The 24,332-nt window shown below is 41.2% G+C and overlaps 2 protein-coding genes across 3 annotated transcripts; both read right to left on the bottom strand.

Moving 5' to 3' along the window:
* Positions 1–699: 699 nt before the first annotated feature.
* On the bottom strand, positions 700–16,009 carry LOC119019235 (scavenger receptor cysteine-rich type 1 protein M130-like). Its single transcript, XM_037097638.1, has 15 exons — positions 15,943–16,009; positions 14,652–14,684; positions 13,894–14,178; positions 13,445–13,759; positions 13,085–13,369; positions 11,008–11,322; positions 10,648–10,932; positions 7,612–7,926; positions 7,252–7,536; positions 4,820–5,134; positions 4,460–4,744; positions 1,804–2,127; positions 1,312–1,394; positions 1,011–1,183; positions 700–918 (listed from the first exon to the last, which is right to left on the bottom strand). The coding sequence occupies exons 1-14, from the start codon at positions 15,983–15,985 to the stop codon at positions 1,016–1,018; spliced, it is 3,336 nt and encodes a 1,111-aa protein (XP_036953533.1). The 5' UTR covers positions 15,986–16,009; the 3' UTR covers positions 700–918; positions 1,011–1,015.
* A 2,661-nt stretch (positions 16,010–18,670) lies between these two features.
* Positions 18,671–23,238, bottom strand: LOC119019237 (protein-lysine 6-oxidase). Of its 2 annotated transcripts, XM_037097643.1 has the most exons (8): positions 23,200–23,212; positions 22,599–23,115; positions 21,094–21,202; positions 20,437–20,568; positions 20,199–20,355; positions 19,914–20,009; positions 19,652–19,767; positions 18,671–19,140 (listed from the first exon to the last, which is right to left on the bottom strand). In XM_037097643.1, the coding sequence occupies exons 2-8, from the start codon at positions 23,095–23,097 to the stop codon at positions 19,134–19,136; spliced, it is 1,116 nt and encodes a 371-aa protein (XP_036953538.1). In that variant the 5' UTR covers positions 23,098–23,115; positions 23,200–23,212; the 3' UTR covers positions 18,671–19,133. The 2 variants fall into 2 exon arrangements, with proteins under 2 accessions (XP_036953538.1, XP_036953537.1); XM_037097642.1 differs by having other exon boundaries at positions 22,599–23,238.
* Between the last annotated feature and the right edge of the window lie 1,094 nt (positions 23,239–24,332).

Below are 24,332 nucleotides of genomic sequence, written 5' to 3'. Positions count from 1 at the left end.
CTACATAGTGAACGTTTAACTTTATATTTTGATTAAAAAGTAATTGTTGTCCTTACAGGTACAGAGAGAGAGAGAGAGGAAGAACGGTTTGAGGAGGCGTTCTTGTACAGTGTTCCCTGTCTGTTTTTTTTTTTTTTTTTTTACATTAAAGCCTGTAATCCTATTCTAATATTACCACAAAGTATAAGGATTAACCTTAAAATTAGTATTAAATGTCGCAAAACATAATGAAAAGACTTCATTACAAAATCCAATAAATTCATATGAAATAAGCAAAATCCTTAATTCAAAAATAAGTTGTAAGAACTCTTGTTCACATTTGTATTATTCTGCTTGTTTTAAGCTAAACTTCAGCTAATTGTAGTCCTGCTGGCGAACCATGTACAGAACAAATATGACATTTTCAAGATATCTTGCTGACAACAAGCAATGATCCATGGCAACAAGCAGGGGATACTGGTCACCGTTTAGCTCAGTTGGTAGAGCGGGCGTCCCATGTGCAGGGACTTTGCCCTCACTACGGCGGCCCCGGGTTGCCGCGTGTCACTCCCCCTCTCTCTCATCCTGTTTCCTGTCATACCTTCAGCTGTACTATCAATAAAGCCGTTAAAAGACCAAAGAATATTTTTAAAAAGAGGGGAATATTGAAGGTAAAAAGTTCAAATGTCCGTATGATAATTAACGTAGTGTGAAAACAGCTGATTGTTAATATTGTACTTTATTTGTCAGGTATGCATGTCGAAGTATCTTTGGGCAAGATACTGAACCCCAAATTTACTCCTGATGTGCAGATGGCACCTTGCGTGGCGGCCTCTGCCATCAGTAAGGGCCCTGCGATGGGCTGGCGACTCATCCAGGGTGTACCCTGCCTTTGGCCAGAAAGATAACTGTGACTGGCTACAGTAACCCCTGCGACCCCTTGAAAAAAGGAGATAAAGAGGTTACATCCCTGCAACCCTCATGGATAAAGCCGTTGCTAATGAGATGAGAGAGATGAGTTTGTCAGGTACATTTCTTAATCATTCATTGCATTTGCATCAGCAGATTGAGCTCCTCGGAGGTCCGCCTCTGCTTTCAGAGCCTCCTCCTCTTCATCCAGCCCTCCTTCAGCTGCAGAGACACACAGGTCTAACTGATCCAGCTCAATAATCTCCTGTCTGCCTGGCTGCCACCCCCTCCTGACCTGAAGAGACATGACAACAAACAGAAATGACTTAGTGCATCAGTCCTCTCTTCACTTCAGTAAACACAGGCCAAGGGCTTCTGAGTGCTGCTCTCAGTCAGTCCTCCGAACAACAGATCTGTCATTACCTTAAAGTGCAAATGAAGGGCGGCGATCACCAGCAGCACAAACATAAACAGGAGGATGCCCACTCTGATGAGTACGAACGGATCTGATCAAACACATGGACACACAGTATCATGAGTCAGACAGCTCCCACTGAGCAGAAATTAGAATGACCTGAAATCTGCAGAAATCACTCCAATGTGGAGATGTCTGATTCACCCAGCTTTGCTAAGATGGCTGCCAAGAGGAATGACTTGTCTGAGAGGACTTTGGCTCTTCTGCTTTTGTGACTGGTCACATCAGAGTGTGACAACTCACTTGGTTCTCAGAGAGGCAAACCAAACATGGTCTGTTTCTATTATTTACTGTTGACATTTATATGCTTAAATGAAGGCTGTTTCTATATGACATGTAATACAGTGACAGTGGTCATTCAGAAAACATTTATGGAAACGGTGATCAGCTGAACGTCTCTTTCGAAGCTGCATGTAAACAGCTTTTCTGCTTCAGCTTACCTAAGACGGTGAGAGACAGCAGACGGCTCTCGGAGGAGAAGTTATAAGAAAAAACATCGACGTGATAAACGCAGCTGTAGCTTCCTTGGTGGGCAGGCTCTGCAGCCGAAAACAGGAAGTGGGCAGAGTGATTGACAGCCAGTTGGTTGGTGTAGTTGCGTGCTGTGTTGGAGGAGGTGAAGGTAAGCTGGAAGGAGCCTCCGGGGTACTGCGGCTGGATGGAGCATCTGATAGTGAAGGCGGAGCCCCTGAGCACCTGCTGCTGGGAGTCAGAGGCCCAATCCATCGAGGAGGAAACAGAGATTTGGGGCAGAATCAGCAGGTCTGTCAACATAAAGATGTGATGACAGGTCACGTTTTCCACCCTGTTCAACAAAATACATCTCTCAACAGATTTGGTCATAATTTGAGCCATTGAGTCTAATAAACAGTCGATGCTGCTGAAATAAGATTGAAAATGATTTATGGTATACTGTCTCAAGAGTGTTTGGTGCTGTTTTATTACAGAAAACTGTGCTGGATTAATAGTCATTTTTTAATTGATGTAATCCTGTTCCACGGGAGATCTGCTGGAACATTAGCTAATGTTAGCTATCATAGCTAACGTCATGGGTCGAACAAACTCATTTAAGCCATCGGGGTGCGGCCATGGGGAGTACTGGGGTCAGTGGGACCGTGGTGCTGTTCAGACCCCTGACATTGTTTTGATCTCCTAAAGATTTGAATCATAAAGTCTGTCCCAGAGTTCAAATGAGGAAATTGCCAGTATGTTCCTGACTTTCCCAGTAATAATAATGATTATCAGGGATAATCATTAATTGTGTTAAATAATAAGATCCAATTTATATTAGATTACCTCTGGGCATTACCCTTGAAGAGGGGGACAGCTAGCCAATTCACCAAATCAGTTTCAGAATAAGGTACTAAACTGTCAGTTTGTAATTGACTAATAATTAATTAGAGTGTGTGTGTGTGTGTGTACATATCAAAGAAACAATAGTAGTCCTCACATCATGTTCTCACTGATATCACATGTGGGTGTGACGTGGTGCCATCAACCAGAGATCAATGTCCTGTGCTTAGCCTTGCTATGCTGTGCTGCCTGCTATCTGGGCCAAGTTCAACGTTTCCAGTCTTCGAAGAAAAGCTGCTGGTGTTTGGTGTAGATGAGCCAAGCAAGAGAAGGTTGTAATTCGAATGTTGAACAATGTGGTTGTCTTATAAAAGACAGCGGGTGGAGGAAACTGGTCGCTCAAGCTTTGCATCGCCACTGCTGGTGCTAACTGATCTGACACATTAGCAGGACCTTGTGTCACTGCAGAGAGGAGAAGATCTTTAGGACTGCTGGAAATGTAGCTTGCAGCTCTCAGCAGCTGTTAGACCCGGACGCATCCAGAAGAACAGACAGTGAGGGCAGGCAGTTGTTGAGAAGAGAGAGAACAAAGGACGGCGCTGGAGTTTTGACTGTCTGGTCAGAGGAGGGTCTGTCATCCTGCCCAGTAGTAGCTCAAAGCTGAATTTGTACCTAGGTGTGAAAACTGGGGAATTCTGGGAAAGTTTCATTTTGAAATCCACAATAAACAACTTAATATGCAGGTCCCAAGAGGAGAGAGAAACATATTTAACATCCAGCACCAGGTGAAATCGTGGAAGCTGTTAGCTAGGTGTGACAGAAAGTGCTGGCAGAAATAAAAGAGAAGATTGTTATTGAAAAACCCATTAAAAAAAAAAAAACAACTAAAAATATCAAAATATGACAAATGTCATATCAATTGATGTCTGTGTTTGAAACTTTTATCAGGGCCTACTATTTGTTTCAGTGCCAATTCTATTTTTCAAGGGCAAGATTCACTGTTACTGTTCCGGCTCTATAGCATTCTGGCATCTGATGTCGATGCAGTTGTTTGCCAGAATGTAGTTGGTCCTGTGCCTCACCACCACCACAGGAAATCTTCCCTTCTACAGTAAGTAAGGTGATACCTTGAAACTGGGTGAGGTTCTGGAAACCTTCCCCTTTTGGGATGAACGTGGTGATGGCTCTGCTCCAAGTCAGTGGGATAGATTGGGTTTCCTAGGAGAGTCTGGTTGGTTTCCACAGTGGCTTCAGCATCATGGGACAGCTCTTATATTACCTGTACAGGTACGCTGTTTAGTCCAGACAGTGATGCAGAACATGCTTTCTTTCCTTCCTGCCTGATCTCTGTCCACGTAGGTGGTGTGATATCAAGAACAAAAACTGTTCAGAAAAAAGGGAAATCAGAATTTCAAAGTTGAAAATCGCACCCGCAGCAGTTGTCCAATGGAAAAAAAAGAAGCGCACAGCTAGCTTGCTGTTACCCTGCAGGGGTGTACACTTATCCTGTATACACAAAGTCAATTTTTTTTGAGAAGAAGAAGAAGAAGAAGAAGAAGAAGAAGAAGAAGAAGAAGAAGAAGAAGAAGAAGAAGAAGAAGAAGAAGAAGAAGAAGAAGAAGAAGAAGAAGAAGAAGAAGAAGAAGAAGAAGAAGAAGAAGAAGAAGAAGAAGAAGAAGAAGAAGAAGAAGCTCTCCATCTGACCTACAGCTGATATGGCAGCTGGAAACTCTGTGTGTGTGTGTTTGCCAACCTGGTTATATCACTATGTAATTATTCAGATGATATCACTGATGACCTTACCTGAACAGGTGAAACTCAGAACGAAGGGTGAGTAACCTGATGTGACACAGTCCCTCATAGCAGATCCAGACTGAAGACATTTAGACCAGATCCTCCACAGAAGTCTGGCTGAGGACTCCTCTCTCTGTCTGACAGAAACAGCAGAGCCACAGTCCAGCTCTCTACAGACAACAGCTGCTGTCTTCGGGTTCCAGTAAGTTTCACTCACTGTTCTCCACTCTCCCTGATGTTTCAGCTCCAGTGTTCCTGCACAGCGACTGTCTCCTCCCACCAACCTGACAGGTTCTGAACACAAACAAGAGAATAAAGTGAGTTTCAGAGGAACAGAAAGGAACTAAATCAAAGCTGCAGCTCTTCTACCTGAGCAGGTGAGTCCAACAGCTTTTCCAGGTGAGCAGGTGTTTCTAGTTGAGCCTGAGCTCCTACAGTCCAGGAGAGCAGACTCACAACCTCCACACTGGAACTCTTTGGTCCACATTGGAGCCTCCGCTTCTCCATAGAGCGCCCCCTGGAGGACGGAAGGAGCCCCACAGCCGAGCTCCCTACAGACCACCTCTGCATCCTGCTGGTCAAAGTCAGCTTCACACACTGAGGACCACAACTGGTTAGACTGGTCAGACTTCACCTCCAGTCTGCCTGAGCACAGACTAGTTCCATTCACCAGCCTGACAGAGTCTGCAGAGATAACAGAAGATGAAGCAGAGAGGAATGAAAGACGGCAGACACAAAATAAAAAGATGTCATCAAACAACAATTCAGTGATTCAAACTGGACTCAGAACAATTCTATTCAGTTCAAAAGTATGAAAATGTAAATAAAAAGGTGTCAGGGCATTTAAGTATAAGCGCAGCAATGGCATAGCTGTCAGTGCTGATTTTTTTTAAAAGGAAGGTTGAATTCAATCAGGACCTTAAAAGTCAAATTAAATTGTACATTGGATATATAATTGGATATATAATGTTCACGAAGGAGCAGAGAGGTGGAGTGGAGTTCGTGGAAAAGTTACTTTTGGACACGCCATGCCCCGAGACCCCACAGGGACAGGGAAGACATACCGCGGTCAACTGAATCAGATTTCTATGGTACAAAAAGCAATCCTACGCAAAGCTTCGGGAAAGACAGTGTTTTTCAATGGGAGATTAATATATTTTGATCAAGGCTGCCCCTAGCAGTCCTGCAGAAGTGCAAGGAATACTCTAAAGTGATGCGAGTGTTTACACAAGGAAAGATATGCTTCCAGACCCCGTTCCCCGCTAAACTGCAAGTGTTTCATGAAGATGGGATGCGGCTATATCAGAGAGCGGAGGAGGCGACTACAGACAAGAAGGATAAAGGACTACCTGTCAGTGTGATGACACTGAAGCAGAGCCTGGCTGAGCAGGCTTCCCCGGGAAACGGTGGGAGGACTGAGGCGGCGGGAGATGGGAGAGGGACGAGAGAAGAACATCTGGGAGAAACTACGAGTTTTCAGGAGACAGCTCTCACCCCCTCAAGAAGAGCTGTGAGCTCTGACTAACCTTATAAGTGTTGATGAGTTGAGCAAAATCTGAAGTAGACGATGTACTGATCTTGAGAAATGTACATTGTACACAGGGAAGCCCTTTCTGTGTAATAGACAGAGACTTTTTATTTTTTAAAAAACTCATGATATCAAGTCTCTACATAGGAGGGTTAACACTGGAGAAGGTTAGCTACTCAACACATGAAGGGACCTTTTCTCTAACGGAAGGGATTACACTAACTATTCTGCCCCCCCACTCCCTGTGTACAAGAAGAGACTATTTTATAAAATTTGGAAAAAAATAAAATAAAATAAATACCAGTGGATTGGGAAAACAGATCTAAATGACCAAGAACCTTTATACCTATCTGTAGATTTTAACCTGTGACAAAGAAAAATAATTGGAAATTAACCTCAGTTCTAATTTCTTTTTTTCAATTTGTTCTCTAAAGTAGGAATCATTAATTAGTCTTTACTTAGTGTTTAATGATAACAGAGAGGTCTCACCTCCCATTCTATGGGATACTCTGAAGGCTGTTTTAAGAAGGAAAATTATAGCAATATCTTCATACAAGAAGAAAATGAGGAAAAAAAACAGAGGAATTACAAAACAAGCTCAAGGAACTAGAAGGAAAAAACAAACTGAGTTTGTCTCAGGATATATTGAGGGAAATTAGAAAAATGAGGAATTAAATTGATAATTTGACAACACATGAAATCAAGAAAAAGTGGAACTAAGTCTATTAAAATATTAGCATGGAACCTAAAGAAAAGGATAACTGAAACCAAAATTCATAAAATTTGGGATCTGAGGATAAAAGTTATCAAGACTAAACTAAGTGAAATTCAAGTAGCTTTTTAAGTGTTTTGCAGAACTCTATATTTAAGAGTCCCAGGGGGGAACACAATTCCAATCGACACTTTCTTGAATTCCCTGGATTTACCCACTTTAAATGAGGAAGAATACAGAATGCTGACTGCTGACATAACTGAAGGCAAACCAACAGCTGCAACTGGAAGGCCTAAGTCACTAGGATCAGATAGTTATACAGCACAATGGTATAGAATTTAAGAATGAATTAACACCTGTTATACTCCCCACACTTAACTGGGCTTTAAAAAAGGCAAAAGCGCCTCCAAGTTGGAAAGAGGACATAATTTCAGCAATACCAAAAAAAGGCAAAAATAAAATGGAGTGTGTTTGGCTTCAAATTAAGGCAATAATGATAAGCATGGTTGCAGTGAAGGCATTTGATTTATGAAGATTATAATTATGAAGATGATGTCTTACTTAAACAGGTGAGATTCAGGATGAAGGGAAAGTCAGCTGACATTCCACAGTCCCTCAGAGCAGATCCAGACTGAACACAGTCAGACCCGATCCACCACACAGGTCTGGCTGAGGACTCCTCTCTCTCTCTTACAGAAACAGCAGAGCCACAGTCCAGCTCTCTACAGACAACAGCTGCTGTCTTCAGGCTCCAGTCAGAGTAACTCACTGGTCTCCACTCTCCCTGATGTTGCAGCTCCAGTGTTCCTGCACAGCGACTGTCTCCTCCCACCAACCTGACAGGTTCTGAACACAAACAAGAGAATAAAGTGAGTTTCAGAGGAACAGAAAGGAACTAAATCAAAGCTGCAGCTCTTCTACCTGAGCAGGTGAGTCCAACAGCTTTTCCAGGTGAGCAGGTGTTTCTAGTTGAGCCTGAGCTCCTACAGTCCAGGAGAGCAGACTCACGACCTCCACACTGGAACTCTTTGGTCCACACTGGAGCCTCCGCTTCTCCATAGAGCGCCCCCTGGAGGACGGAAGGAGCCCCACAGCCGAGCTCCCTACAGACCACCTCTGCATCCTGCTGGTCAAAGTCAGCTTCACACACTGAGGACCACAACTGGTTAGACTGGTCAGACTTCACCTCCAGTCTGCCTGAGCACAGACTAGTTCCATTCACCAGCCTGACAGAGTCTGCAGAGATAACAGAAGATGAAGCAGAGAGGAATGAAAGACGGCAGACTCAAAATAAAAAGATGTCATCAAACAACAATTCAGTGATTCAGACTTGACTCAGAACAATTCCAACATCTGTTCATCATTAACAACAAAAACCATCTTTATAACACCACACGCTACAGTAATGTTACATCACATTTACATGAAATTCACTGTTAACACTGTGTTCAAAATGGATATCAAAAAACACAACATCATCATCAGATATCTCTGTTCTGGTCCGTCTTCTCAGGTTCTCCACAATCTCTGCTCTCCACATAAACAAGTCAAACATTTTATTCTTTCATATTTTTCTGAAAAGTTCTGAGACCCAGAATAAAAATCTGTTCAGAGAATAGAAAATATAATTTTGGATTTTGAATGGAACATTGACTGATATGAGTCTTAAATTACAACAATACAATTTTAAAAAGTGAAATCCTCCCTGAATAAATATAGGTTAAAAATACTAAGGGCTGCACTAACAGACACTTATACTGTGTACAACAACTGACTGGTTTCTAAGGTAAGTCCAACAGTGTCGGAGATGTTTCAGAGATGAAACTGAATTTCTATCTTTTGTTGTTTTATTGTTGAATCACTGAAGGCTGATGTTTTTTGTTGAACTCTGGAATCTTTATTTTTGGTGAATATTATTTGAACTTTTCTAACCCTAACCTGCATAAAGTCAAGCTGTTGTTGTAAAATATCTTTTTAAAAAAGAATATGAAAATTGCAAAGACAATTGTCAGATCATTAAAGTCTACGTGTAACAATAGTCTGAGAACTTTTAACAATAAATTGAAAAAGTTTTTCTATCTACTTTTAACATTTTAAATCTTCATCAGTCTGGCTACAGATCTGCACACAACACTTTGACAGCAACAGCTAAAGTTGTCAGTGATGTTGCCATGGCCTTAGTCAGGCATGTCCAAACTATTCCACAAAGGGCCGTGTGGCTGCAGGTTTTTGTTCCAACCAGTCAAGAGCACACGGTTTGACCAATGAGCTTTCTGAAGACTGAGACCAGTTGATTAAATGAGTCAGGTCTGGTGTGCTCTTGACTGGTTGGAACAAAAACCTGCAGCCACACGGCCCTTTGTGGAATAGTTTGGACATGCCTGCCTTAGATAATAAACTAGTCTGTACTGCTATTTTTGTTGACCTCTCTAAGGCATTTGACACAGTGGACCACTCATTACTTTTAAAGTGCCTCGAAACCATTGGTTTTGATAGGAAATCCCTGAACTGGTTCAAAAACTCTCAGACAGATTTCAGGCCATGCTAGCTGATGGCTATCAGTCAGACCTTTTAAGTGTATTAAAAGGGGTTCCTCAAGGATCCATTTTAGACCCTATTTTATTTACCCTATATATTAATGATTTTAGTGTTGGAATTGCAAATAGTACAATTCATCTGTATGCCAATGACACTATCATTTATTCAATCGCTCTCTCTGCTGATGTAGCCATTCAAAACATACAGTCCGATGTTCATACAATAGAGCAAGCTCTGACTGACCTCAAATTACTAATTAACCCTAAAAACACAAAATACATGTTATTCACAAGATCGTCACCTTCCTCTCTTATAAACAGTAGTAACTCTACATTCAACGGGACTCACATTGAAAGGGTTTCCAATTACAAATATCTGGGCATCTGGATAGAAAAGCTGTTTTTTTAAATTCATATTTATGAACTAACTAAAAACTAAAGAGCAAATTATCATTGTTTTTTTTTCGTAACAGAGCTTGTTTTACTTTAACATGTAGAAAACAACTTGTTCAGGCCATTTTTTTACCTGGTCTATATTATGCTGATGTCATCTACATGCATGGTGCTCTCTCAAATTTGAAGCCCCTTGATGCATTCTATCATTCTGCACTTTGTTTTATTACAGGTGATGGGTTTAGAACTCATCACTGTGTTCTTTACGATGAAGTTAGATGGCCATCTTTATCTGTAAGGAGGGAACAACTGCATTATTTTTATCAGCAAGGCCCTACTGCATGTTTTACCTGATTATCTCACCAGTTTCATCTAAATTAAAACTTGTAATGTGCACACTCGTTCGCGAGAGTCCTTGATTTTAAACATTCCCAAAGTAAGGACCGAATTGGGGAAGACTGCTTTTCAGGTCTATGTCCCTCAGAGGTGGAACGACTTACAGCGTGCTCTTTAGCTAAATCATATTATTTCTTTAGATAGTTTCATGTGCCTATTGTCCAGTGTTCTGCAGTCTGTTTGTAATTTATGATCATATTGTGTATGTGTTTTCATGTATTTTGTACTCAGGGCATCACTGGAAAAGAGAGGTTGCTCTCAACTGACCTTCCCTGAACAAATAAAGGGTTCATTCATTCATTCATTCATTCATTCATAGCTGTCAGTGCTGATTTAAAAAAAAAAAAAAAAGAGTATAAATTTAAATCTTGACTTAAAACAATGAAAGTCAGTCTAATCTTGGATTTGGAAAAGAAAGTGATGAAGCTCCTATATAGTTGATGCTGCCAGCAGCTATGGGTTTGGTGCCTTGCTCAAGGGGAGATAAACTGGAACTTCTCCATCTGACCTAAAGGTGATATATGGCAGCTGGAGACTGTTACTCTACAGGTGTGTGTCTGTGTGTGTGACGACCTTAGTACTGTTACAACTGTGTAGATGAAGTCATAGATTATGTCGTTGATGGTCTTACCTGAACAGGTGAGATCCAACAGTTTGGAAGAGAAATCAGATATGACACAGTCCCTCAGAGCAGATCCAGACTGAACACAGTCAGACCCAATCCTCCTCACAGGTCTGTCTGAGGACTCCTCTCTCTCTCTTACAGAAACAGCAGAGCCACAGTCCAGCTCTCTACAGACAACAGCTGCTGTCTTCAGGCTCCAGTCAGAGTAACTCACTGGTCTCCACTCTCCCTGATGTTTCAGCTTCAGTGTTCCTGCACAGCGACTGTCTCCTCCCACCAACCTGACAGGTTCTGAACACAAACAAGAGAATAAAGTGAGTTTCAGAGGAGCAGAAAGGAACTAAATCAAAGCTGCAGCTCTTCTACCTGAGCAGGTGAGTCCAACAGCTTTTCCAGGTGAGCAGGTGTTTCTAGTTGAGCCTGAGCTCCTACAGTCCAGGAGAGCAGACTCACGACCTCCACACTGGAACTCTTTGGTCCACACTGGAGCCTCTGCTTCTCCATAGAGCGCCCCCTGGAGGACGGAAGGAGCCCCACAGCCGAGCTCCCTACAGACCACCTCTGCATCCTGCTGGTCAAAGTCAGCTTCACACACTGAGGACCACAACTGGTTAGACTGGTCAGACTTCACCTCCAGTCTGCCTGAGCACAGACTAGTTCCATTCACCAGCCTGACAGAGTCTGCAGAGATAACAGAAGATGAAGCAGAGAGGAATGAAAGACGGCAGACTCAAAATAAAAAGATGTCATCAAACAACAATTCAGTGAATCAGACTTGACTCAGAACAATTCCAACATCTGTTCATCATTAACAACAAAAACCATCTTTATAACACCACACGCTACAGTAATATTACATCACATTTACATGAAATTCACTGTTAACACTGTGTTCAAAATGGATATCAAAAAACACAACATCATCATCAGATATCTCTGTTCTGGTCCGTCTTCTCAGGTTCCCCACAATCTCTGCTCTCCACAAAAACAAGTCAAAAAGTTTAACTCTTTCTTATTTTTCTGAAAAGTTCTGAGACCCAGAATAAAAATCTGTTCAGAGAATAGAAAATATAATTTTGGATTTTGAATGGAACATTGACTGATATGAGTCTTAAATTATGACAATACAAATTTAAAATGGGAAATCCTCCCTGAATAAATAAAGATTGAAAAAATAAAAACAGCTGCGCTACCAGACACTTATCCTGTGTACAATCAAATCAAAGTTTTATTATCTCTTATTTTTCCTTAAAGTTCTAATAAATAAAAATTGAATAAAAATCTGTTCAGAATATAGGGGTGTAACAATGCTCAAGATTAGCCTTAAATTATGGCAAGTAAATTCTCATCGAGATCAAGAAAGACACTTCAGTCATCAAAGCTTGCTTATTATTAGCCTGCAACAATGGTGGCCTAAAGGTTGCCACCAGTGAGGTGCAGTTGAGCCCGACTGCTCCAGAGGAGCTGCTCAGTGTCAAACAGATCAGACTGCTGTTGTACTGGAAAACTTCCGGGTGTGAATGAAATCAGAGCATTCCTGAAAAAGAGAGCATCACTCTTGATAAACCCTGCCTTAATAAATAAAGACTGTTTTTTCTTTAAAAAAAAAAACACTTGCACTTTCAGACACATATAATGTGTACAAAAACTGACTGGTGCGGTGGCAAATCCAACAGCGTCAGAGATGTTTCAGAGATCCTGAATTGATTTCTTTGAGAAACGGGTTCAATTGTGAAGGAAAAACTTAACTGTGTTCATGCTGGACAGACTGGAGAAACTGAAGTTTGTAACAAACTAAAATTCTATCTTTTGTTGTTTACTGTTGAATCACTGAAGGCTGGCATTCCCTTTTTTTGGTTTGAATCTTGAATATTTGTATTTGGTACATATATTTTTTAAACTTTTCAAACCCTAACCTGAAGAAAGCCACCAGGATACAGTCAAGGTGTTGTTGTAATATGTCTTTTTAAAGAAGAATCTGAAAGTGTTAATGACAGTTGTTATGGCATAAAAGTCGAATCGTAACAATAGCATAGCTGTCAGTGCTGATTAAAAAAAAAAAAGAAGAGGAAAAAAAAGATTGATTTAAATTGAGACCTTAAAACCGAAAGTTACATCAAAACGTGGATTCGGTGAATCAAAACACTCCTGTAAGAAGAGGATTAAAACAAATCTAAAGGGTAAGAAGAATTTAAACATTACACACATACACACACATACATCAGTGGAGAGATGTCAGAGTGATGAAGCTCCAATATAGTTGACGCTGAGAGCAGTTATGGGTTTGGTGCCTTGCTCAAGGGGAGGTGAACTGAAACCTCTCCAACTGACCTACAGCTGATGGCAGCTGGAGACTATTTATTCTACAGGTGTGTGTGTGTGTTTGTTTGCCAACGTGGGTACATTACTGCTTATAATTAGAGGATGTTACTGATGGTCTTACCTAAACAGGTGAGAGCCAACAGGTAGAAAGAGACATCTGGCGTGACACAGTCCCTCAGAGCAGATCCAGACTGAAAGCAGGAAGGGAAGGTCTTCCACAAAGGCCTGGCTGTTTGCTTAATGCGCTTTCTTACAGAAACAGCAGAGCCACAGTCCAGCTCTCTACAGACAACAGCTGCTGTCTTCAGGTTCCAGTCAGAGTATCTCACTGGTCTCCACTCTCCCTGATGTTGCAGCTCCAGTGTTCCTGCACAGCGACTGTCTCCTCCCACCAACCTGACAGGTTCTGAACACAAACAAGAGAATAAAGTGAGTTTCAGAGGAACAGAAAGGAACTAAATCAAAGCTGCAGCTCTTCTACCTGAGCAGGTGAGTCCAACAGCTTTTCCAGGTGAGCAGGTGTTTCTAGTTGAGCCTGAGCTCCTACAGTCCAGGAGAGCAGACTCACGACCTCCACACTGGAACTCTTTGGTCCACACTGGAGCCTCTGCTTCTCCATAGAGCGCCCCCTGGAGGACGGAAGGAGCCCTACAGCCGAGCTCCCTACAGACCACCTCTGCATCCTGCTGGTCAAAGTCAGCTTCACACACTGAGGACCACAACTGATTAGACTGGTCAGACTTCACCTCCAGTCTGCCTGAGCACAGACTAGTTCCATTCACCAGCCTGACAGAGTCTGCAGAGATAACAGAAGATGAAGCAGAGAGGAATGAAAGACAGCGGACTCAAAATAAAAAGATGTCATAAAAAAAAAAAACATCATCATAAAAGTCTAAGCTTTGTCATAGGTGAGGCCACTGATGGACTTACCTGAACAGGTGAGAGTCAGGACGTTTTTAGAGTAACCTGTTCTCTCACAGGCCCTCACAGAAAACTCAGGTTGAACACAGGAAGAGCTGATCCACCATATGGGTCTTTTTGAGGACTCCTCTCTCTCTCTTACAGAAACAGCAGAGCCACAGTCCAGCTCTCTACAGACAACAGCTGCTGTCTTCAGGGTCCACTCAAAGTCATCCACTGGTTTCCACTCTCCCCCATCTTTCACCTCCAGTGTTCCTGAGCAGCGACTGTTTCCTCCCGCCAACCTGACAGGTTCTGAAACATAGATGAGGGAGTCATCAGTAAACTGCTTTTAAATTCCCCTGCGTTACAGTTCATTGACCTGGTTGAATATCAAACCCCACAGACAACGTACAAAGCCGAAAACAAACCACTACCAGGTAATATTCAGAAATGTATAGTATAATGTATTTATAGTGAGAAGGTACACGGGTTCAGGAATGGAAGTAAATTGATTATGATAAATTAATGAGTGGTGGAAAAGGGGAATGGGATTAAAAACGTGTATACTGCTTCTTAATCCTTTCGGGCATGTCAACGCTTGTTAATGCAATATACTTTGTAACATGCTTTTCATCTTGCTATGCTTATTTTTCGAACTAATTTAACTTTTTGTTTTCACGCGTCCAAAATAATGGAACTAAAATATGAAAGTAAAACCTGACTGCTGATCCTACAGTTGATCCTACTTTTGTGGTTGTTTGTTTCTCCTATATTTCTCTTCTTACCTGTTGAGCTGTGTTTTCCCTCAGTCTGGAGTCCTGAGGAGAAATCAGAAAATGAAAATCAGTATAAAGCAGCTTTTTGATTGGAGGACAGCTGTGGACTGAACCAACAACTCTCAGGTTGTTTTGTGAAAAATGTTCTTGAGTCTCAGAAGCATTTCATTGGAAGCCCTCTGGAGTCATTTTACCAGCTCACTGAAGGTGAGATGAACATTTGAACACACAAGTCGGCAGGCTGGTTCAGAAAGGGTTAAAGGAATAGTCTTAACATTATAAGAAGTATGCTCATTCAACTTCAGTTCATTTATGAATTGACATCATAAATGGAGTGTCGGTCCCTGTATTACCAGTCCGTTCAGCCTATATCCCAGTGTAACCAGTTCCCTCCACCTGTCTGTCCTTCAATCTACTCAGCCTGTTTGTCCCAGTATAATATATTGTACAATAACTGCACATACATTTTTAGGAGTTCATGTGGTTCGTGTCTCATGGTGGACTATTTGTATTGCTTTGTGGTAATCTGCATCTCTGCTGGTTGATAAACACACTGATAAACTTCTCTTTTTTAAAACAGATAACAGGAAGTGGTTCTGTTGCTAGGCTGAGCTGTTTTTATCAGATTCATGCTATCGCTTTGCCAAATAGAAAATAGTTCAAAGCGTAAACAGTAGTAAAAGTAAAATAATCTTGTTTTGCATTTTCATTCCTTAAGAGAAAGAACATACACCCCCATATTATTGTGCAACCTTGAATGCACCTTCTTAATATTTTTTTCCCCCTATGTGAATGTACAAACATCCTCACTGATGATCTTTATAGATATTGATGAGAATATCGTACATAAGGGGTCACGTCGAACAGTTTTGATGTTGACAGATACATTGCAAAATTAAGCTTCCTCACTAGGTGAGTTAATGTAGCCTTATACACAATGGACACTTAAGTACAATTAAAGACAACTAATTGTAATTTAGTAATTAAAATGTATGTATGTAATTTGTTAAGTTATATACCACTGTAAGTGATCTGTCAGATTAAATGAGTTTGTCTTATTTTTTGTCAAATCAGTTTTTTATATGAATATAATTCATGCAGTTAGATTGCTGTTAACAATTGAGTGTAACAATCCAGAGAGCTAACAGTTTTTGAAAGGCTATACAGCAACGAATACGCACTGAAGCTGAACATTTTGTTACTCAAGAACATGTTGTGGTGTGATGTGAATGTGGAGTGTGTTCAAAATCCAATACAAATCTCTGAATAAGAACACATCATCATTAAAGCAGAGTCCTACCTGAGCTCCACAGTAACAGCAGCAGCACCAGCAGGTGATCCATGACCAGGTGGATGTTCTATCTGCCCATCCGTCTGCTCTGATTATCGTATTTACTGTCCGCAAGGTACGTCTACATACAGGAAGAGGTGGTGCTTCACTGGAAAACATCTTATCTTGTCGTCTTTAGTTTTAAAATAATGTTTCAGGCTTTTCTCTCAAACTACGGTGTTGTTCAATGCACACATACTGAATGATGCGATTAATTATACTATACTCACATCCAGATGTAGGCTTTCTGCAATAATCTCCACCACAGACACTGACGACAAATGTTCCAACTTTGCTGAGGTGAGGGGACTTCAGCTTGGCACATAATTCTCATAGTTTTGTGAATAAACCCAGACATAATATACAGATGAACGCAAGTTTCCCTTTAAAATGAATTCTTCATTTGTTTTCCACTCTGAAGATTTAGTGTTTTATAATGAAACACAAGGAATAAAGGTTTGATATAAAAACCACAAGAACTAATAAGCAGCGATAAGTTCAATAAAAATACATCATCAGTGCAAATATAAAGTGTCAGACAACAATGATCTGTGTAATTTTCTTTTTTCTTGTCACATTTGGCTTGTTTAAAAACTCTTAATAACATTCCCAATTAGGCACACCTTTTTTTTTCAAAAGCTGATAATAGAAGTAGCCGACCATTTGTGTTTCGGTCCAGTTTAGGTTTAAGATATCAGAAAAGATATCACACTCCTGGAGTTAATTTCTCTGAACTGCATTTCTGGGAAACAGTATCACACTGAGCAAGTTTGATAAGAAGCTGTCAAACAATTTTGCAATGTGCTGTCTCCACTCAACTCAGAGCCCAGAAGCCACTTCACTTCCTGTTTGAACCTTTTAAATTTGGATTCTGCTCACAGCACAGAAACTGCCCTCCTCAAAGTCAGCAACGGCTTCCTCCTCCTCCATCACACACAGAAACAGCTGGACTCAAAAGTCGTACTATTATTATTATTATTATTATTATTATTATTATTATTATTATTATTATTATTATTATTATTATTATTGCCAATACATCTCATGAAAGATAACAAGTTTTGCCTTTTGTAGCGGGGTTCTACTTTGAACTCCTTGAAAATGAAAAAAGAAAAGAAAAAAAGATTGCGTTGTCGAAAAATACCTTTCAATTACACCAACCTCCACAATGCAGCAGTGTAAATATTTACAAAAGTGAAAATAACAAACAAATTCTTCAGTGATTCAGTAACTTCAAAGAAACAAAGCAAAAGCTGAGCAATACATTTAATCTCAGATGTCTCAGATGTTACCATCTCTGTAACCACCATAGCAAGACTGCTGTCAGCTACCAGGCCCAAAATGGCCCTCTTTAAACCAAAAGCTCCTCCCCTGGGCGTATCCAATTTCTGCTCCGTCACATCTTTGTAGTCACATGATGAACTTCCTTTATGTGTGTGTTAAACCTGGGATACACTGTGGCTTGCAATGAGTCAACACAGACCAACACTACCCACATTCAAGCAAACTTTATTAATTAAAGTGATAAGAAGCAGTAATGCAGGTTGATAACATGAGATGTGAGCTCGCTTATATACAGCTCTGCAGCTATGCGTGGTAACTGGTTGTCAAGTTCAAGTACATACACTGTGTACTCTGTATACACCGTCTATACAGCGTTCACCAACAGAATCACCTCCAGCAGGATTTCCACCAGCAGCTCATTCTGTGTCCCTCCGGCGAGTAATTTTTTGGTTCAACTCAGTTTGGAGACATGAAAATGGCACAGAGCGAAAACCACTTTTAGCACCAAAAATCTTCTCAACAGCACCAATAATGAACAGCAGGAAAGCAGAAAAATGCTGTAGTCAGTTTTCTCTGAAAATACCCAGAGAATGTTACTGTGCAATATCTCAAATAAAAAATGTAGAAGAAAACGTCAGTTATATCACATATTGTATAAAAGAAGTCTACAGAAGCCCAGGGAGAACATGCACGAGAATAACTCACAAAATGATTCTTCTGTCAGCACGAGAAAGTGGTTTTGTCAATAAAATAGGTATTTTTTTACCAAGAAAAAAAAGCTTGTTATGTCATCATCACAAAAAATATCTCCCCTTACCACAAGAAAAGTAGCAAAAAGAAACTATGAAACTATATAACTACTGTAATAAAAAGACCAGAACCTGTATAACTAACAATTTAGTCTTTACCCTAGCCCTCTCTGACTTTTTGTCATGTCTGTAATTCATTAAACACAAAACTGCTGATTTAAATCCCTCAAAATTACCTTCCACAAGATTTTACATGAAATGTAAAGATTAAATCTGCAAAGTAAATACAATGTGAGTAACCAGCAACTCTAGCTGTCAGATAAATGTAGAAATAAAAAAGTAGAACGTCTCTCTGTAGTGAGGTGGAGGAAAAGTGGAAAATCTCCCGAGGCCTAGGTGAAGAAATACTCAAGTAAAGCACCAGGATCTGGTTGCGCAACCTGTTTGTAAGTTCAAACTTTGCCTAGCCTTAGCTTAGTTATAAAGTGTTATAAAAGTGGAAATAAATTCAACATGTATTGCACCACACTACTACGTTACAACAGATTGCAAGTAATATGTTATGTTTAGTCCCCTAAAACTGCTGTATTGGAAGTTAAGTTACAGCTGGTACGGTTTGCACTGATGACCTCTAGGTGGACACTGCTCATTAATCAAGTCATTAATAAATAAACAAAGTTGTTACTAGATTTTTTATTTATTTATTTTTTTTTACTAGTGCAACCTCATGGCCTGAATCACTCATTTTAAACTAGTCCATAGTTATTAAGATCTTGAAAAGCACAACTAAGTAGGCCTAATGGATTTACAAACAACTTCTGCAACCCAATCCCAAAAATCTGAAATACCAGAAATGGAGTAAATGTACTGGCTGCCGGTGCATTCTTACCAACAAGAACACCTGTCTCAGTAATCTGACAAATGTATAAATTAACCAGCTCAGTTAATTAGTTTATACTTCCACTGGCAACAGGCTTCATGTTGACTTGAAATAACCCGGTTAGGATGTTTTATGACAGTTTCAATAATCCGTTTCTGTTTTAATCTGGTTATGACTAAATTATTTAAATCACATGAAACTTTAATCTTCAGTCCTCTTCTTTTCAAGCTCATATGGCATAGGTCATCTCAGTAGCTGCAAGAAAGAAAAGAACAAACAAAATTTTATTTATTTAAATTTTATTTAAAAAGTTATTTCAAGAATGAAACATTTTGCCAGGTCTTGCGTACACGTTGAACATCTCTATGTTGTATTGAAGGGGAAGAAAAAGGTATGAATCAGTTGCATTCTTCTGTCCCTGTTTACCCAGAAAATGAATGAATAAATAAACATCAGTTTATTGAGGTACAGACCCCTGAAGACAGTAAATGGATCTCTAACTTGATCTCTCTCGAACCTTTAGAGGGAGCCATGTCAAAAACCTTCCTCGAATGATCTATTTTAATTTGACGGTGTGGGGCGAAAGGGTTGAAAATCTAAAATTCTTGTGAAGATTTGTCCCTGAATTTGGTTTACCTCTGAAACATTGTCATTCAGTTCTAACAGCTCTTCACCTATTTCATCAGATGTGAAACGTGGCATGTGAAAAGTGGTCCCTCTTTAAGGGCTCAGATGAATAACTGGAGAAGAGGAAAGCATGTCTCACCCTGTCATGGTGCAGCCAGAGACGTGAGCGGCGGTGCCGGTGTACTGGACGTCACAACGAACGATGTTGTTGTTAAAGTTGGACTCTGGAACCTGCTGCCTGGGATTTACTGTCACCTGCCAGCAACACACAACATGTGAGTTCTTCTAGCAAGTAATGAGGAATACATAGAACAAAACCAGGCTTATACCCATGGGAAACACAACTCATCTCTACAAACACAAAGCTGATCAAAGCCAGGAGACTCCTGGAGCTTCCTGACCTTGAGGATGTATCTTCCAGGAGAGACGTCAGTGATGTCAATCCACTGACAGTCAATGTCAGCGTTGTAGGTGTCATAACAACCTGGACTCAAGCCCTGTACACACACACACACGCACAAACACACACGTATATAAATACTGCATCTACAATTTCCCTTACTTTTTTATGACATTTAACTTAGTATTAGGTTATTATAAGCCTCCAGAAAATGAATCAGGTGAATAAAATATTTTCATACCATATAAGTAGACTAATGTGTGTGTGTGTGTGTGTGTGTGTGTACCTGCGTGTGTGAGGTGCAGGCGAAGCGGCGGTAGTATCCCGGGTCACAGGAAGTGTCCTCCAGACAGAAGCTTGCCTTGTGACCCTCAGCCACCTGCCTCTGAGTCTGGCTGTCGAGCAGCTCGTACAGGCTGAACTCGTCCATGCTGTGGAAGTGACTGAACAACACCACAAAAAGACAGAACGTCCGTCATGCAAGTGTTAGGGCGCCAACGCTAGCTCGTACTGGTTATACCTACTTATGACAGCTGTGCCACTCCCAGGCGTATCGAGGTTTACTGGGCAGGAAGTCTGCTGTTCCCTGGTTCTTCACCCTCTGAGGGAACCTCAACAGGACTCTGGTGTCATAATCTTGAGAATAAGTGGAGGAACTGCAGGAGGAGAGGAGACAGTTTGCAGGTGGAATAGTTATTATACAGGGTTAGGGTCACTGCTTTAATGCTGCCTGTTTGATAAATATATTAAAGTTTCATCCTTGAAACTGAATTAAAGACACTCAATGTAAAAAAAAAACAACTGAAAGTGTATTCTTGATTTCTGCAATAGCTGTGCAGCTACAGTGTGGTACGAGTTAGGGAGAGGACAGTGATCATGGTATGGTTGACATTAGGCAGCAAGAACTTTCATGTTAATTGCGGATCTGTAATGGGAATCAAACTCAGGCCTCTTTCATCAACGTCAGACTTATGACGCAGAAAGCAGAAAAAAAAATTCTACATCTACACTTTTTTCTCAGTTGGTACTAGGCCTATACAACTTGGCAAACTCCTCACTGCTCTCCCTCCCTTGCCTGTTGATAAACATCTATAGTCCAGTGTTTGCCATCTTTGCCTGAAAAACAGAATGAATTCTCATTTCCAGTGTTGTGAGAGGAGAGCAGGTTGGTGTCATCTTACGAGGCGAGGCAGTTCTCCTCAGCAGCACAGCGGAGGTTGTACATGGGTAATCTCTGGATGTAGGAGGCGATCTGGATGTAGTACGGGTCAGGAACCAGATCAGGAAGACCTGCACACAGGTGAGGAATACACAGCAATTAAGGATCATATCTGAGATCTCTGGTCTCCGATTGGCTGTTCAAGCAAAGCGAGCAGACAACGACATGACTCAGTTTTGTTTGTTGGGTCCTCTGTTTTTCTTGGTTGGATTAGGAGAACACTGCCCCCTGTTGGTCTCAAAGGGGGCAACTTTGTACAGAAAACTTGGCAAAAAGTGTCTGTCCGTTTAACAAAGTACATTTACACAAAGCACTGTGCTGTTTTCAGACCCTTCCTGTCCAGAAAACCTTGTATCAAGTTTACTTAAACCAAGTAACATGTTTTGTTGCGTTCCTTTAAGAGCTGAGAAAATTCCTCTACTTCTTAGTGTCATCTCAGTTTCGTTTTAAATTTCTGTTCCCCTCCCGTTCTCTCATGCTCATCTCCAGCCTGATTTCCCCTCCACACCTGCACTGCATCTCCTTTGTTTTCCCAGGTCTGTGTCCACCTCACTCCCTCTGTACCTCATTCCCTCTTTAGTCTAGTCTCTATTTAAATCCAGTCTTTTGTTCAGTCCTTGCCTATTCCTATCATGATCCGTTGATATTCCTGCCTGCCATCTCCTGCATTTTGGGCCACCTTCTCTGCTCCAGCGTGACATTCAGGCTAAATAAACGATTTAAAACCATCTTGGGTTAGTTGGAAAATGTATCGACCCAAAGCCGGATACTTAAAGTTGACTTACTGAGATTTGTGATTCTGACAAGCCAGTAACAAAGCATATGATGATCTAATGGAATACAAGGCAAACAAGCCTTCTCAATCAAGTTCCATTCACTGCTTGTGACGTTGATTTGACCAAAAGTAACGTGTACTACAGGCAGGCATTTATGGAAGGTTTCTGAGAAAATCCTTCCCCTCCATGTATCTGTCCATCCTTATGACGTCACATTCCAATGGGTGTGGCCCACTTAAGTGTGGCCCCTGGTTTTACTCAAGCTCACTCAGTGCTCATTAAGACACCCTGAGAGCGCAGCTTTTTATTTGTGACATATCAAATTCAGTGGAAAACATATCTCACGGTAGATTTTTAACAGTGTCGGCTGTCCAGTGACCGTTCCTTTTAGCATTTAAAACGATCAAAATGAATGAACATTATTTCATTTTTTTTGAAGATGAAGCCTGAATTTAATGACAGGCATGTAAAAACATCTGTCTTCCACATGACAGAGATTACTAAGCTACAGGAATAATTAACCTATAAAAGCTGGCATTTACACACCAGACTTTTATGGCATTTTACAGTTTAATGGAGGATGAACTGTAAACGTTGTAGAATAAAAGAGTTTGATTGACTGAATGAATAACATTTCTAGAGGCTGAAAAGAAGCAAAAACAAGAGGAAGGAGCAGAAGTTAGTCTCGTACCGTTCTGGTGGTAGCTGGTGCCGTATCCGTGCCGGGGCTGAGCCCTGGGTCTGGGTCTGAAGTACGAGTTGTAGTAGTTGTAATAGGGATAATAGTTAGAAGCCTTGTACGGGTCGTAAGGATCATCTCCGACCATCATGTCTTCCCGTCGGACCGGGGCAGATTCTCCGTCGCCTCCGGCGGGACGCTGCTGCTGGCGCGTCATGGCGCGCAATTGCGCAGCGCTGCTGGCGGCGGGGACCCGAGGGGAGCCCCGGGACTCGGCGGGGGCCGTGTCGTTACCGCTGCTGACGACCACCACAGGGTTACTGCGGTCGGGTGATGCAGCTTGCCTCCTGCCGGACGGCCGGTATTGAGAGCCGCGGCTCAGGATGCTAAAAACCTGCCCGTTATGTTGCCATGTCAACCCCCGCCGGAGCGCATCACCTGCAGCCTCCTGAGTGTGCGCCCGCTCCACAAAAACGCACAGGAAACATAAATGTGCAAAAGACAGCAACATGGCGTCAAAGGTGAGTTCCTTCATGATAAGAAAAATAAATTATTAGGCTACGTTTTAAATAATCTGCAAGAAAGAAACTGTGGTCCCCCCCTTCTACCGCACACACTGCTGCCGATCTGAAGAGGTTCTCTTAAGTAATGAAGCTCAGCAGATACCACTGTGGAGAGAGAGAGAGAGAGAGAGAGAGAGAGAGAGAGAGAGAGAGAGAGAGAGAGAGAGAGAGAGAGAGAGATAGAGCAGAGAGAGAGAGAGAGAGTTACTTAATCTGCAGTTTGATGTGACTTTGACCCTTTCAGTATCAAAATAAAATGTGTGAATCAGAGGGATCATTTCTGTCCCATCTGGAGATTTCTTACTTTATTTTTCAGGCCTCACGTGAACAGTTTCCTGGGAGCACCCAGTGGCTGCTGCATTTAGCCACTTTGACTCAAAGAGGCAACTGTTTGAGAAGTTTTAACTTTAAATGTAAACAGGATGACATTTGGCACTTCAGCTGTCATTAAAGGAGTGAGAACCTGTTGCAAATGCAGAGTGATGGTGTAACTTTCCCTGAAACTAAACTCAGTGTGTTCACTATGACGGATTGTCTTTTTGACGAAAGTTTTATTCCTTTTACAGTGATTTGGTCCTTTAAGTAAAATAGTGCAGCTTGAGCTGCTTTTGAAAATCTTTAAAAAGTTCTGACCCATTGTGTTCTCTCCACAGAATGACGTGTAATTATGCTTTGGCCTCAAATTGTCTCAGGCTAATTATCTCTGTGGTCACAGCTTTTCTGTGATTTCACTCTGAAGACAGAGGACACTCGACTGTAAGTCAAAAGTACATTGACAGGGTCCACACTGGTTAAAAAAAAAAAGACCTCTTGTGCACTATTTTCCAGCTCTTTCTCTCAGAATTACTTCTATTGGCTTTAATTATTTTGTCAGGTTTCTGGTTTTATAACCTGTAGGCCTCTGCTGCTACTGTACATGTTCCGAGAGTACTGCAGAATCCCTTCAAGATGCTTTTGTTTGGTTTTATGGAAGAACTGACGCTCCCTCTTCCCGCTGAGCACTCAGGATGCTTTAAAAACGCTGCACTTACCAACTGAGAAGTTTCCTCCTCTAAGAATACTGTAAAAAAAAAAAAAAAAAAACAACCTGCCACCCACATGCTGTACAATACACACACACACAAATACAAACACACACACACACACACACACACACACACACACACACACACACACAGCTTCA

Source organism: Acanthopagrus latus, chromosome 5 (assembly GCF_904848185.1).
Source record: "Acanthopagrus latus isolate v.2019 chromosome 5, fAcaLat1.1, whole genome shotgun sequence".
NCBI classification, from domain to species: Eukaryota; Metazoa; Chordata; class Actinopteri; order Spariformes; family Sparidae; genus Acanthopagrus; species Acanthopagrus latus.
Note: the sequence above shows the minus strand (reverse complement) of the source record. Positions and strands in the feature narration are given on the sequence as shown.

Bases quoted from the DNA above. Each gene is read 5' to 3' on its own strand.
- LOC119019237 (XM_037097642.1), bottom strand. From the start codon at position 23,121: ATGAAGGAACTCACCTTTGACGCCATGTTGCTGTCTTTTGCACATTTA. The intron at 20,356-20,436 runs GTAGGTATAACC...GGTGTTGTTCAG, and splicing joins GAGTGGCACAGCTGTCATAA to TCACTTCCACAGCATGGACG. The intron at 19,768-19,913 runs GTCAGGAAGCTC...TGTTGCTGGCAG, and splicing joins CTGGAAGATACATCCTCAAG to GTGACAGTAAATCCCAGGCA.
- LOC119019235 (XM_037097638.1), bottom strand. From the start codon at position 15,985: ATGGATCACCTGCTGGTGCTGCTGCTGTTACTGTGGAGCTCAG. The intron at 14,179-14,651 runs GTAAGAAGAGAA...TCTATGTTTCAG, and splicing joins GGGAAAACACAGCTCAACAG to AACCTGTCAGGTTGGCGGGA. The intron at 4,745-4,819 runs GTAGAAGAGCTG...GTTTGTGTTCAG, and splicing joins TGTTGGACTCACCTGCTCAG to AACCTGTCAGGTTGGTGGGA.